This window comes from Vanessa atalanta, chromosome 16 (genome assembly GCF_905147765.1).
Source record: "Vanessa atalanta chromosome 16, ilVanAtal1.2, whole genome shotgun sequence".
NCBI classification, from domain to species: domain Eukaryota; kingdom Metazoa; phylum Arthropoda; class Insecta; order Lepidoptera; family Nymphalidae; genus Vanessa; species Vanessa atalanta.
Genome location: NC_061886.1, coordinates 10,315,191 through 10,330,656, shown reverse-complemented (window position 1 = coordinate 10,330,656; position 15,466 = coordinate 10,315,191). Strand labels below are relative to the sequence as shown.

Genomic DNA, 15,466 nt, shown 5'->3' with positions numbered 1-15,466 from the left:
GATCTTTTACTTACTAAGATAAGAAAAAATTTACATATTTTATTTAATTATTGTGGAACTAAGAATTTCTTACGATTCATAAAAAAACTTTAATATAGTTTCTGCTGAGGGAACTTTATCGATCCGTAATGTGTAAGTTGTACAAGATACAAATACAGTCGTTTTAGATATTAAAAAAAGAAAATGTTATTTACTTTTGTATAACCAACTTTATTTCTGTCAAAAAATTACAATCGTAGACAATCCACAGATAAAAAAAGTACTCAGGCCTAAGCTCTGTCATCTGCAATGGAATCCATAAAGTCCCCTCGCACGGTATTCTGAATCCAATTGACACAACTCTCCACTGATCCTACGTAACGCCGCACAATGTCAAATCTTATATTACATAATTCATTTTGTTATCATTATACAAGGCATATTTTTCACTCAGCGTCGCGATCGCAATGTCATGTACACGCACCGATCAATAGTAGAAAATATAATTTGAATAAAAATCACTTATTTCGATATCGAACTGACGAGCTCCATTTTGTTTGAATTTTTCAATATATTAGGCATTAGACCGTGTACACACACATTGCGATTGCGGCGAGCTGCGACCTTTAAGTATAATCGTCATAAGATCACATTTTTTTATAAGGCAAACAACAATCTTTAAAGCTAAACCTTTTATGAAGAGGGATAGGATATTAGCGAGTAACCGATAACGAAAATTTTCGTGCAAAATAATAGTCAACACTAATCTGGAATGGGACGTTTAATACTAAACGTTGCGATAAAAATTTCGTTAAGAAATCATTCAGATGAAGTCACTTAATTTAAAATCTGTCCGATACGGAACCAACTAATAAATACTAAATTTGTACTCGATGATATAAACGCGTATAGAAATCCGGACGCAAGTATTTTATTCCGCTAACAAACAACGCATCAATTAAGCGTAAATCCTAAACGTAAAGATGCGCTGGTACCTTTTTGAAAGTCAAAGCAATACAATAAAGAATTAAATTACTAACTAATTAATGAGAAACATGTTATAAAATCATGACACTTAATTAAAAAAAAAAGTTAAACAATTTCATTTCAACTTGGAAGCATTCGTGTGACTGCGACAGCCTTAGCCCAAAATTCCTTATTTCATTAAACCTATACGAAAAATTCGGGGTTACGTGTTAAATAAACAAACAGAGCACTTACAACGCCACTTAAAACAGTTTCCCGAAAGACCACTAACGTGACGTTATAATGAAACAAATTGTCTCAAAGTTCAAAATTCGAATTAAAAATTTAAAATTTATAGCGCACTCTATTGTTTTATACCGAACCCCGAAAATAATGTTAATTGTTAATTTTGTAAAACCTACTATTATTTAGATGATTCTATGACGTTCTTAAACTAACTTAGAACCTAGCCTATCTAACTTTTCTCTTATCGTACCATCAGCTTCACACATGTGCTGGCCTTCCATATAATTTTATTACCCATGGCAACATGAGCAATTTGTAATCTGTGACTCATGCCGGAAAACTTGATACTTTTAAACAATATTTTATTAGTAAAGGCCAATTTTCTTACATCCGATTAGAATATAAAATCAAATCGATCCCAATTTATAATAGATCTTTACGAATCTAATAGACCGAATACGAATCTCGAATTACAACATTCATTTTTTCTTTCAATATGGATGGAGTTTTTAATATTTAATATAAATTTAGTGATTTTAATATACTTAAAATATAGTTAAATTTTGTTTTGTTTGTATTTTGATTTAATTTTAAATTAACATGGTTCGACCTTTATTAAAACAAAGACGTGGTATACGATAAATTAATATTATTTCGTAATAGGCAATAAAAGTACCAATTCACTAGCCGTCATGAACCTTACCACTACCTGTAGAGAGGTTTATTAATAATGAATCGTTTAGTTTGCGTTGTTATCGGATCTTCAATTGAATTTAAACACTCGCCTTATTTTATTTCCAATCAGTACTGAACACATTATTAGTCTTATCTTAACGTACCTAAAACGTCATAGAAACCAGCTAGAAATGATTTTAAAAGCCAAACTATGGGCCCGCCATTTTGAAACATAACCTCAAATTTGTAACTGGTATGTCACATTCAACTTATAGTACAGAAAAAAAAACAGATCTGAGTAACACTAATGTATTAATAACAATATTTACAAAATCGTATTTATTTTCTCCGACTGTTTCTATATATTTTTCACAATCATTGATTTAATACTATGACATTCTTATTTTAAATTTATAAAAAAAAAAATTAAGTTCTGTTAACTTTAGGGTGGTATTTATTCTTTAGTAAAACTATTTTGGTGGGTCTATTAAAGATAAATTATAATTCTATCCAAATTTAAAAGGAAAATGTATTGCAAAAACGATCGAGTCGATTTTGATCCTGTGATGTTTACAGTTACTGTAGTGAGTTATACAGTTCATTAGAAGTACATATAATATCATAGAAATCACCTAAAAATTGCTATTGCATCCATATAGATGAGAACTATTTTAAATGCATTTTAAAACTCCAATTTGTAATTGAGAATAATTGCCCTGCAATCGTTGGTTGCTAAGACCGAATTTTATCCGATTGCACAATTTAAAAAAAAACAAAAACGAACCGTTTTTTTTAGAATATTATATAAAACATTCAAAATGAAATGAACATAACAGAGTAAAATTTTTATATTTCAATTATTTTACTTACTTATCAACCTTTTTAATTAAATTAAAAAACAAATACAAGCTACGGGTCTTTTACATAATTTTCTAGTACATTTTTATTATAAAATAAATATCAAGTCGATTGAATAATTGAAAACTGATTATTAAGGCGATATCAAAGAGCCCAACATCAGTTCATTGCCGTATCCTTTTCAAAAAACAAAAATCACATGCATTATTGTTTCGTTTTAATTTTAATATATTATTAACGGTGGCAAGTTAAGATATGGGATATAATTTACATTGCATATCTCAAAGCTGTATTCTTAGTTTTTATTTTAAGTAAAACCTCTTTGGGCTCGGGCTTTTTACGAACTTGCGTTTCTGCCGCTTGTAATGTATATGTAAGGTAAAGTTGATATCCTGGCAACATTAAGGTTTTCTACGTCAACAAGTAAGGATATCAATGGGGAATCAACGGAATAATAGCTGATGTATGTAAAATTATTTTGATCACAGATTAGATTGATTATGCCGATTAATTCTGCATTTGCATCTTTGCAACAAATAACCGAGCACGAGAATTAAATTTCTTCATCATTTTCAATATCTGATCTTAACAGGCCACTGTAACACAACTGTATAATGAGATGTAAATTTAATGAAATATTTTACAAACATCTTGAACATAATTTAATTGAATGTTTCGTTAATTAGGGCTGTCAAATACCTTATTTCTGGAAATAAAAATTTAAAATTCATTTTTTTTTTAATAGGGGTAATTGTTATTGGATCATTCTGAAATAAAATATAGTTTATCGCATCAAGTAAAATCTGCATTTTATGTAAAGCATGTATTAACTGACAGCCCTAAACTATTTATATTTTATATGATATTTACTTTGTATTTGAATTTCGAATCTATTGAAGAAATATTATATTTTCATGAGAACTCGTACAAATTTTATAAAACTTAAATTAAAAAAATATATACTATTATTATTAGTTCTTGTACAACTTCATAAGAAATTGAATTATATATTTAATGTTTGTGTAAAAGTTTAATTATAAATTAGGCAAATCTTTTAAATGGATATTATATTGAAAGACTATAAGTACTATTGGATCTTTGGATAGAATTCATTTAATTTCATAAAGCTGAAAGGGGGAAATAGAAAAAAGGCGCTAACGGTTTTGGTAATTTTACTTATTTACGTGTGCACTTGGGAATTTTCTGCTGCGATAATAATAATAAAAAATATAATTATTTAAGCCTAGTAGTTTTATTGTTTTTATGTATTTCGAATTCGAATTTAATTAAATAAAAAGAGTTTGTTATAAATAAATGTGATCTAAAGTATTGTATACATAATATTGTTATGTATGACCAAAAAAATCCCAAGGTGCACAGTGACGTAGCCTAAAAAGATGGCAGTTGTTGAGATCTTCGAATCTATACAATATAACTGTCCTACTCGGAACTAAGTCAAACTAATTTGGACCTTAAGTTCAATGCATTAATAACAAATAAACCAGCAAGTTAAACAATCAAGTATAAAAATGTATTACAAGACTTCGATATATTGTTACTTTAGTTGAAATTAGTGCATCGACAGGTCTATGGTGGGATCATCTGCCTCGCCGAACGGCATTGTATTTCACTATAAAATAGTTATAAAAAAAAAAAACTAATGAAATTATGCAATACAAAAAATCTATATGGAGATATTTCCTAAGAAATTCGAAAAAACCCTAAAGATTTTATTTTCTTGGTTAGTTATTGTATGAAGTATTTTGTACTGTATTTGAAGCTTATATTATATAACTCGCCAGTGGAAGTTGACACTTGTAAAAGATTATAAAAGATTTTGTTTTTTTTTTTTTTTTTACGTGAAGGATGCAAAGACGAAGGAGCACCACAGATAATTGGTTCCATATTTCCTTTAACACAGACTGAAAGATCAAAAAATGTTATCACTATATAGTGTTGTCATAAACGTAGGCCATAACTTCATTACCTTCTATTGAATTTTATGAAAAATTTAGATCGACATGCTAACATTTCATTCTCTTGTATAGTTTTCAATCATATTTGACATAAAAATAATATTAACGCTGTTTAAAGTCTGAATACCTACAGTAAGTGAACGACATCGTAGTCGTTTCGACACTGGCCTTTATTAACTATAAATAGTAATAAATATGTAACGGAACAATGTTTTTAAATTAATATTCGATATTTAAATTTCAAATTGCGAAAAATAAATAACAGTAAGATATGATCAAAACAAAAACTGTTCTATTTATCATGGGAAGGGATTGAATGATTGTTTGATTCGAAATTTAAAAACTTTGTCCCCCATAGAATCTATATGTTAGAAAAATTGCAATGGCTACCTAAATAAAAAAAAACGTAATCAATTTAATAATAAATCAATGTACTCAATCAGTCATAAGAATTAGTTTTGATTACAATAAGAGCATTGTGACCACATTTAACTTTTGGGTACCGACAGAAGAAAAAACGGCCACACTTCAAAGTATACTCGTTACACGCTACTCTGGTCTCTACGTCCGCACTCGCGCAACAGCCTGGGCAATAAAATCGTTCAGCACTCGATATTATCACATCGGTTCGGAGCCCGAACGTTCCAGAATCCGGGACGACGGCACAGCCCGTACAATTACTTATAAACACATCGTAAACACACATAGAACACTAATCGTTTAGCAAAGTCACTACGGTAAAGGCTCCAAACGAAATTAGTCTTTACGGCACCGAGTTCGAGCCTTTGCCGTACGGCGGAGGGTAAGCGGTAATGTATAGGTGCGGAGGTCACTGATCCCACGTGCCACCCTCACAAGTACGTGGATTCACCTGAAAAATGTAAGAATCCCATATAAGCTATCGGAACGATAACATATGCCACATTTTTGTTAATCGATTTTGAACTTTCTGACCTTCTGACAAATGATTTACTAACTATGCATATTAAAGAAATAACAATCGAAGTACAATTTTACTGTTGATGCAAAAAGTTCAAAAATCATTAACGAGTTAATTTCAATTTCTAAACGCCTCTGATATAGCGCAAAACATAAAAGCAAAAAGTTAAATTAAAAAAAAAGGCGTTCAAAAATTGTGTGGCATGTGTGATGCGTTCAGGGTTGTGCGAAGCGAGTGAGGAATGAATGATGGTTACGGTGTACGAAAACATTGCACATATTTGTGACACCCAAATCAAACGAAACTTATTCGGAATTGGAATAAAGCCGCGTTTGGACTTTTTCTTTTTTTAATATTTATAGTGTGGACATAATCCATTTAAATCGTGCGTCTGTGCGGGTGTCACGAATAATGTTATAAATAAAAAAACCTTTACACAAAACACATTCCACAAGGACATTAGCGTGACCTGTTTACAAAAATACATATATACAAACACAAAATCGGTCACCAAGCTTGGACAGAATATTTGATCCAACATTATTATTGTACATAATTATTTACAATGAGATGGTGCAATGTTCGGTCCAAGATTTTTAAGCATGCACATTATTATAAGCGAAATTTCAACACCTATTGGAAGAGGCGTCACAAATATCTGGAAACATTAATATTAGGCCCGTTATACACCAAACTGAACGTGATGTTGAACTGAGCAAGAGTATTTTGTATGAAATAATTAATATCATATATCGTTATTCCCACAGATCTGCTTAGGACCTAAGCCTTAGGTACAGAGAAGATGTCGCTTTCTTTTCTCTTTCCCGCCCATCGGTGTATAACAGGCCTTATACGTTTGGAATATTAACTTTTAACGAAGAATTAATTAAAACAAATGGGTCGAGTGATTACGAACAGGAATAAGCGGTGACGGAAAACAATCGAAACGTACGTATCTCATTATAAGCGGTCTTGAAAATGGCGATTTGTTGGTTTATATTCATTTTTAATTAATGAAAATTCTACATTGTTTTTAATTTTTCCAAAAACGCCATTTCCAAAATGTTTTTAAATAGCACGATTATATTTTTAGTTCATAGGGACAAGCCGGGTGTAGTATTGTTACGTGCTTTGAACGAGTTTATTCACAAAAAAAAAAAAAACAAAATACTCTATAGACTTTCCTATATGATCATCAGCGTTTGACGTACGGTACAGTCGTCAAAACAAATACAATATATTAAATAAAAGTGAATATATTATTTCAAAATTATCAAACACTATATGATCAAAAGAAAGGCTCATTCAGGCAACTTCAATTAATAATATTTAAGTAATTTTAAATTGTATTGGTTTATGGCTATTTACATTAAAAACTGTTCTATCGCGTGAGTAATTGAGATGGATCAGCGAGGACAAAGCCGAAACTAATAGAAGCAGTCGCATGTTATGTGCCTCATGTTAGAAAGTAAAAAATGTATTTAAAAAAAAAATGTAACGAGAAAAAAGTCCATCATTTTAAAAGAACTAAATCTCTACTCGTGACCCACCTCAACGGATCTCATCGATAAACTTATTTTTTTAGAATTAAGTAAAAAAGATGACCACACCCAAAAAGTAATAAGTATAGCATGAGTGATATAAGAAGTACAAGAGCGTGAATGAGCGCGTCTCGAGCACAAGGAGGCGTATATTTACGTGTGCGCGTTGTTGTCGGGCGACAGCGGGCGGTAGCGCCCCACGCGCTCGCACCCCGCCCCTGCGGGCACACCAGCCTCAGTCAGGCCCGCCTTGCGGAGGGGGAGGGCCCCACCATACTTAACTTAGGTTTAGATATCTAGGTGTAATCGAATTGTAGTCATATGCCTGAGTACTATGTTAAAACTTACTCATACAGAGAGTAAATGAATTATTGACCTTACTGACAGAAATGAAATTATTCAAATTAATTTGTAACATAATAGTTGGGGGCCTCCACTCCTCTGATGCCCCAGGGCCTCCACTCCTCCGTGGCCCCAGGGCCTCCGGTACTTTAAATCCGGTCCTGACTGGCTCAGTACTACACGACACTGACTCGTGAACATCCTAACCGATTATTCTTAACTGTATCAGACTACTGTGTGGCCATAAATCGATCTAAACGGAACCATCATGTTTGATGACACTGTGTTGCCTCATTGAAAAACATTTGTTTTAATTTAAACGAAAGAAAATGAAATTGGCGATTACTTGTTTGATAAAATTTTGAATAAAACTTATAGAATCCTTTTTACTACTTTTACCAACACCACGAAATTGCAAATTTTATTGATGGTCTCAAATAATTCTATGTGTGTCTAATTGCCAAATATTTCATTATATCACCAGGACAAACATATTTTTTTCAATTATATATACATATATATTTTTCATAAGAAGTTACTTTTTTAAATTATTCCAGGCTGTCCTACTAATCCGCTTCACGTCTCATTCAAGACATTCGAACTAAATAATCTTTAACAATCTATTGACATATTTTCTCATACACGTGACCAATATTTTTATTTTTATGAAAAATAAATTTGTTTTGAAAATTCGTTATCGGTTTGAGATCAAAATTTTAAAATATCTTTACTCGCCTCCAATGTTAACGGTAAGAAAAAAAAAGTTCTATACCTGTGTTGCCACACGTATCGATATATACAAAAACTATTATCAGTTTTATCCCATCGAATGTCTTAAAAAAAAAAAATATAACAATCATAAACAAAATATAAAACACACAACTACAAACTTCGCAAATTTACGAATCATTCAACATAAAAGCCGATAGTTAAAAATACGTGTGACATATAATTTTAGAGCCCGCATAAAATATACATCCTATTCGAGCGTTACTTTTCGATAAACATTCAAATGAACGTACTTTGTTTAACTAGCAACACCGGGTTGTTTCGTAATATAGAATCGATGTTCAAATTAATTAATATTTTGATAACATCCAAAGTCGCTGACATAGTACATATATAAGGTATATGGAATTTAAACTGCAAAATTTTTATTATTATTATTATTTTTGTCATGCAATTCAAACTGAGGTATTTATGATATCAATTTTAAAAAAAGAACAAAGTTCTTAAACTATATATTTTTTAAGTATTTATTTATAATTTAAATAAAGAACACTAAATATCGTGTTCTGATCTTAACTATATATATATATATATATATATATATATATATATATATATATATATATAGTTATATATATAATATATATATATATATATATTTATCATAGAGTTATCAGGTATTAAACATGGTGTTGTTAATTAAACAGAGTAGAACGATTAGTTATAATTGCATTGTTTAGTGTGAATCATTTCACTCGCACGCCACAATCACTGTCTAGATCTCAGAGAGTGGTGTAAGAATGGTATGTAGGGTTTCTATTTCCATAGAAGTTGTTTAAAATTATTATTTATTATTTACTTCGGTTAATGTTACATATCGACATAAAATTGACATTTTCTATTGAAACATACCGGCTATTTGAAATTCGAAAATTTTGGAGACGGAGGAGCTCATTTTCAATGTTTTATCTAAAAAAAAAAAGAAAAACGTCTATTATCTTCGGATAATATTTTTTTTTTGGTTAAAAAAGGATAAATTTTCGATCATATCAAACAAACTCGGTCATCGGGCACTCACTCTAGAAAAGTTCCAGAATTTACAACGGAATAGAAATATGTCCAACAAAGTGTGGAAGAGATCAATTGAATAATTAAAACGGGAGAGGTCATCACACTCAATGCAGTCCGTATCCCTTTGAATCCATTATGATATAGACTACAAAACAATCTAACATCGATTCATTTACAGTTAAGCCTTCAACTTCCATTCCTAATTTAAAATTTCTAGTCTTACCGTTCGACTTTCGAATATTAAGCTAAATAGTAATTTGGGAATCATTCAATCGTTCAGATACCTCGCCATTCGTCAATGTACAAATATTTTTATCAAAAATTGTTATATATATTTAACTTTCGAGCGCGAATGTTTATATCCAGTAATACTATTTACTATGGCTTAAGTTATCGCCCAAAATATTATTTAGCCCGTAATTAAGTCACCAACAAACTTAATATTAAAACTTATTTCTTCTATATTATAAAACATAGTTCTATATGTTAATGTATATGACGGAGCTACTGACAATCATCTCTATGTTTCTTTTTGCGGTTCTCCCCGAATTTCCCGCTGAATTCCCTCCACGAAGCCCTCATGTCGCCCAAGGAGAGCCTAGGTTTGCATAGCGCATCTCTGAACTTCCTATCTTTCCTATCTAAGTCGTTTTTACTCGATCCGGTATCTACTCGATATTCGGGTAGTTTTTCTTTACTAGCTGTATATTCCGGATCTTCGGGGTATAAATTTTGGTTGATGGGATATTCCGGTTCGGTCGGATAAACAGTGTTTAAGCTCTGTTTCTCAAGGTAGATATTAGTGTTTAAGGAATATTCCATTTTATTTGTGAACACGGTGTTAACTGGATAGTTACGTTTGTTAACGTATAAATCCGATTCGATCGTGTACTCGGGATTACCCGTGAACCGTTCCGCCTTGATGGGATATTCGGATCTGCGCGTGTAGAGACTTTCGTCTATATGGTGTTTATTTCCGTTGTTAACCGTATCTTTACATGTATGACTTGGATTAAGATTTCTGTTTACTGAATATTCGGACTGGGGATCCTGACTAACATGGTATTTCGTCCTATCTGTGTTTGCAAGATATAAGTTGTCGTAGTTCGGTATTTGGGAGTCTCCTCTATGGGCCTCATTATTGGTATTGACATTTTTGGGATACAATTCTCTGTTAACGGGACACTGAACGTTATCATACATACCATCGATATCACCAAAACTCTGATCTCTAACACTATCCCTTCCGTCCACGGACAGCGGGTAACTCATATCCGAACACAAAGACTTTTCACATAACAAGTCCCCGGCGGGCACACCGGCCGACTTGTGCTTACTTCTCCCCACAGGCTCGTCCGGAAACGATTTCAATTCAAAGGACGTGTCCATACACAGGGTCCTATGATCACAGTAGGGTGGGGGAGTGTGAGGCCTGGGTGGAGTGTGTGCGGGTGGGTTGTGAGTCCTATCGTCACAGTAGGGCGGGGGAGTGTGGGGTGTGTGGGGGGCGGGCGGTTTGTGTGCGGGAGGGTTGCGGGTGCGGGGGGGCTCACCGGAGTCCCAGTGCTCGTCCGCGTCGGAGCAGGAGGAGGCGGTGGAGGGCGTGGAGGGCGCTCGGATCGACTGCGTGCTGAACGTGGACGACTCCGGCTGCTTCTGGATTATTAGTTCCACCTGGAATACATAATGCGATTAGACGACCAGCTCTAGATATTCATTATTGAATGGGAAAAACTGGATTAAAAATCATCATCATTATATATAGCTCCTAAGACATTTTTTGGAATTGGCGTACTGTGCGGTCTTCTGTTTGCCGACTCTTTTTGGAAATCCTTTTGCTAAAAGGTTCCTTTCCAAGCACAGTAATAACAATTATGTACACATTTATAGTATTTATAGTATAGTATGACAACATTTATAGCGACAAATTTATTCTTAACTTTGATCATAGCTTAAATGTTTGTAAAAAAATATGCATACATTTTAGCTATTTTTAACTATACGGTTTCTCTGTACCAAAATTACGCTACATATGTACTTCTAGTTACACTAACTCAATATAGTTATTATTATTGTATTAAAAAATATATATTGATATACAAGAAAACAATCAGCTTATTGTTATAAGATTGTGAATTAATCATAGAACATTATAATTATTTCCTTGATTTTGGGGCTTTGTCCGGAAGGTACCACCCACTCATGTATTCTACCGCCAAACAGCGATAGTTATTATTGTTGCATTTTGGTTTGTGTGTGTGGTAAGTGTGTGCGAGCTAGTGTAATCACAGACACAAGGGACATAAAACATCATAGTTCGCAAGATTAGTAGTGTATTGGTGATGTAAGTCAAGTCAAATATTTGTTACAGGGCCAATGACTATGGGCGGTGGTGACCACTTGACATCAGGTTGTTCATTAGCCGTCCACATACATTGAAATAAAAAATAAAGTTTCAGTGCAAGAAAAAACTATTCATCAAAGAATAATCTGGAATGAATCCCAGGGCTGCAGTATATGCAGCCTCAAATAAGCCACTAGACGTACAAGAGAGACTCACTAACTAAAACAAAATGAAACGGATAACGAACCAGTTAGATACAGACTCGCAATAATAAACAAAGCTCGGTAAGCTAAAGACATGATATTGCTGATGAAGATGACAATTATGATGATGACAATGACAATGATGATGATGATGACAATTATGATGATGACGATGACAATGATGATGTTGATGACGATGATAATGATGATGACGATAATGATGATGACAATGATGATGATGATTATGACGCTTATGATGATGACAATGACGATGTTGATGACGATGATGATGATGACAATGATGATGATGATGACAATTATGATGATGACAATGACGATGTTGATGAAGATGATGATGATGACAATTATGATGATGACGACGACAATGATGATGTTGATGACTATGATAATGATGATGACGACGATGATGATGATGACGACGATGATGATGATGATGATGATGACGCTTATGATGATGACAATGACGATGTTGATGATGGTGATGATAACACTTATGATGATGACAATGACGATAATGATGATGACGATGATGACTATAATTATGATGATGATGATGACGATGATGACTATTATGATGACGATGATGAAGATGATGATGACTACGATGATGATGATGAAGATGATGATGATGAAGATGATGATGACTACGATGATGACGATGATGATGATGATGTAATCCTGACTAATCTTAAGGAGACCAGCCACCAGTGCAAGAATTTTTGCTCAAAAACAAGGGCACTCTCTATTCCCTCACCCTCATAAACCAATAGGACGGCAAATCCGATACGACCGGAAAGAGTTCAGGCGCAGAACCAACGGCTTTACGTGCTTTTTCGACTCCGGACTGTTACTGAGAATCTTTCGATAGTAAGATTTTTTTTATCCAATCCAATATTTTTTATCGCTCCAACCTGGGATTCGAATCCAGGATCTCGGGATTTGCGACATACGACGACGACGACGAAGCAACTTTGACATTAATGTATGTATACGTATACAATTGGTATAAAAAACACTAAAGGCTAGTTACGATATTAAAATTGAATGTTTACCTTGAAATCGGGACTATATAATTTATGTTGTTTGTCTTTGTGCGCGTCGTCCAACTGCCACTTGTCCAGCGTCAGCTTGAACGTTTCTAAGTTGGGACCTGTGAAGAATAGTTATAAGATTAACTACATCATTATTTTATTATATGTATGTAAATAACAACGCTTTTTTGAAATGTTAGTATATTTAATTTTTATTCAAAATTAAAAAAAAGTCGTCGTTCGAATTCGTTCTTTTAATACCCCGCTAGATCTCATTAGTAAACTTATTAGTAGTAAACTATCAACAAACATCCTTTTCCATACTGTATTTAGGGAGTATCGTACTTCACACGTATCGTCTTCAATATAACCTTTCGAATTAAATATATTTTTTCAAAGGGATCACGAATGTAGGGCGGCACTCACTGTCGTGCGGCGCCGGCACGGGCGTGGCGCCCACGCAGGCCGTGACGAAGAAGGTGTTGAACCAGAAGTGGAAGAGGCGCTCCTTGCGCATCATCATCTTGGGCTTGTAGTACACGTCGACGCGCACGTCGCCCTGCAGCGGCGTGCAGGCCGCCAGCGACACGCGCGCCGCGCTGTCGTGGCGCCGCAGCTCGTGCGCGCCCAGCGGCGCCTTGAACTGCGGCTCCACCTGCGACACGCTCAGCTCCAGCGTGGCCTGCAGCCCCGTCAGCGCGGGCGGCGGCGACATCAGCAGCTCGCGCACGTGCACGCGCGTCGCGCGGTACGACAGCCCGCCGCGCACCAGCGCCGCGAAGTACTCCACGTAGCGCCGCTGCGACGGGATCGTCACGCCTGCGGACGGTACCCGGGATACGTTATTTACTGACCCTCCTCCACGACAATAGTTCAAATCATTTACCAAGATTTCTTGTAGTCGGTAGCGACTATGCAAAATATAATAAAATATTTTGAAGCCCTTACCTTTTTCGTCATGAGCTCTTTTTATCCCGTAAAACTTTAATGCCTCGTCCGCCGTCGCCTTCTGACCGCTGTACAGGAGATAACAACACACCATGGTTCCTGTAAACAAATTGAATATATTAATTTTCGTAATCATTTTTCAATATTTAAAACATATCCATATAAAGTTAATTGATTAGAATTTTCCTTTAAATAATGCAATAAATTAACATGGGACTATATATATAGTAGACACACGAGACAGGTAATTAAAACGTATAGTAATATAACAGAAGACTGGGATCTAATCTATCTGATATGTATATAGCTTCATTAACCACTTTACTTTAATATAATTAAAAGATTGGGATGAGGAAAAGAAATCACAAAATATTTTACTCGAGTAAAATAAACCTGCATTCTTCTAACGTCTAAGACTATCTGAAAGTTTCCAGAATTGTCGGAGAACATTGAAATAAGTAATATTCTTATAACACATTTTACTTAATTTAGCCCTCTCCCTTCAATCTATGGTCTAAATTTTATCAAACTTCGTCAAAATCAAAAATACCATTCATTTGAGCATCCATCCCTACTCATCACCAAATGAAACTTACGAATCGAACCGAATTCCAACGAATATAAAATCCTACGAGTCCATTCTATTAATGTGTTCCTTATTGAATTAAAATGTAATATAATATTACATTATACATCTATTCAATAACGAAGGCGCGCCCCTTCACGTAAAACGAATTAATGTTTAACAAAATAAACTTAACAAATATAATCTGATTTGTATTTTTTTTTGCTGTCTTTACTCGCAGTCGTCTCACGCACACTACGACATCCTATAAGCACGAACTCATACCAATACACGCCGATTACTATTTAACATGGCGCGCCTTTGTGAGTATATATATCTATTAATATTATTGGCTACCTCCTTGGTCTAGAAGCTCGATTATAAAGCATCATCAGTCGGTAGTAAATTTATCGAGTGTTTTTGCCGAGTCATTATCAGTCCCGTCGGATTACGAGAGAGCAATAAAGAGTGCACTTCAGTTCGCACACTCGTGCATTATAATATGTCCTGCGAAATTGGCTAGTATCCCAGGAGAACGGCCGTGACCGATATCGGTCAGGAGGACATCATCATAATATATGTATATTTATACCGTGTATACCTTAATATATTAATTATTCATACTGTAATCCAGTACATTAATGTATGTTAATGTATTACTTTACTTTTAGTAATCGTTATATTCGTTGAGTTTTTTACAGAGTCCCGTCATCGTACAAAATACATACCTACAAATCACAGTTTTGTATAACACATTTTGTATATCCATAAGCATATTAATTTGTACGAAAAAGACGTTCAATATTTCAAACAAAGAGAGGCACAAAAGGACACCAATGGTAATATTTTTATGGGCCATTTTTATTAGTTTTTAAAAATAACATGAGTTTTTTTTTAAATTAACTAATATATAAAACGAAAATGTTAAAATCACACTCTCATATTATACTGTAAATTAATTATTTATTGAACAAATCGAACCAAGGTTACATATTAGAATCGAAAACTATTATTTGATGAATTGATCCGCG

The 15,466-nt window shown here is 33.9% G+C and overlaps 1 protein-coding gene across 3 annotated transcripts in view; it reads right to left on the bottom strand.

Annotated features, from left to right (window-relative positions):
* Positions 1-3,030: 3,030 nt before the first annotated feature.
* LOC125070088 (phosphatidylinositol 3,4,5-trisphosphate 3-phosphatase and dual-specificity protein phosphatase PTEN) overlaps positions 3,031-15,466 on the bottom strand; it is a 54,190-nt gene continuing 41,754 nt past the window's right edge. The window contains exons 4-9 of one of the 3 annotated variants that reach the window (XM_047679789.1): positions 13,871-13,969; positions 13,349-13,741; positions 12,944-13,041; positions 10,877-10,997; positions 7,339-7,399; positions 3,031-5,571 (exon numbers count right to left, since the gene is read on the bottom strand). In XM_047679789.1, the coding sequence (XP_047535745.1) occupies positions 5,568-5,571; positions 7,339-7,399; positions 10,877-10,997; positions 12,944-13,041; positions 13,349-13,741; positions 13,871-13,969 (776 nt within the window). In that variant the 3' untranslated portion in view covers positions 3,031-5,567. Of the gene's footprint in view, positions 5,572-7,338; positions 7,400-8,925; positions 9,222-10,876; positions 10,998-12,943; positions 13,042-13,348; positions 13,742-13,870; positions 13,970-15,466 lie in introns of those variants that run through there. The other 2 variants (XM_047679790.1, XM_047679788.1) reach the window with 2 other exon arrangements.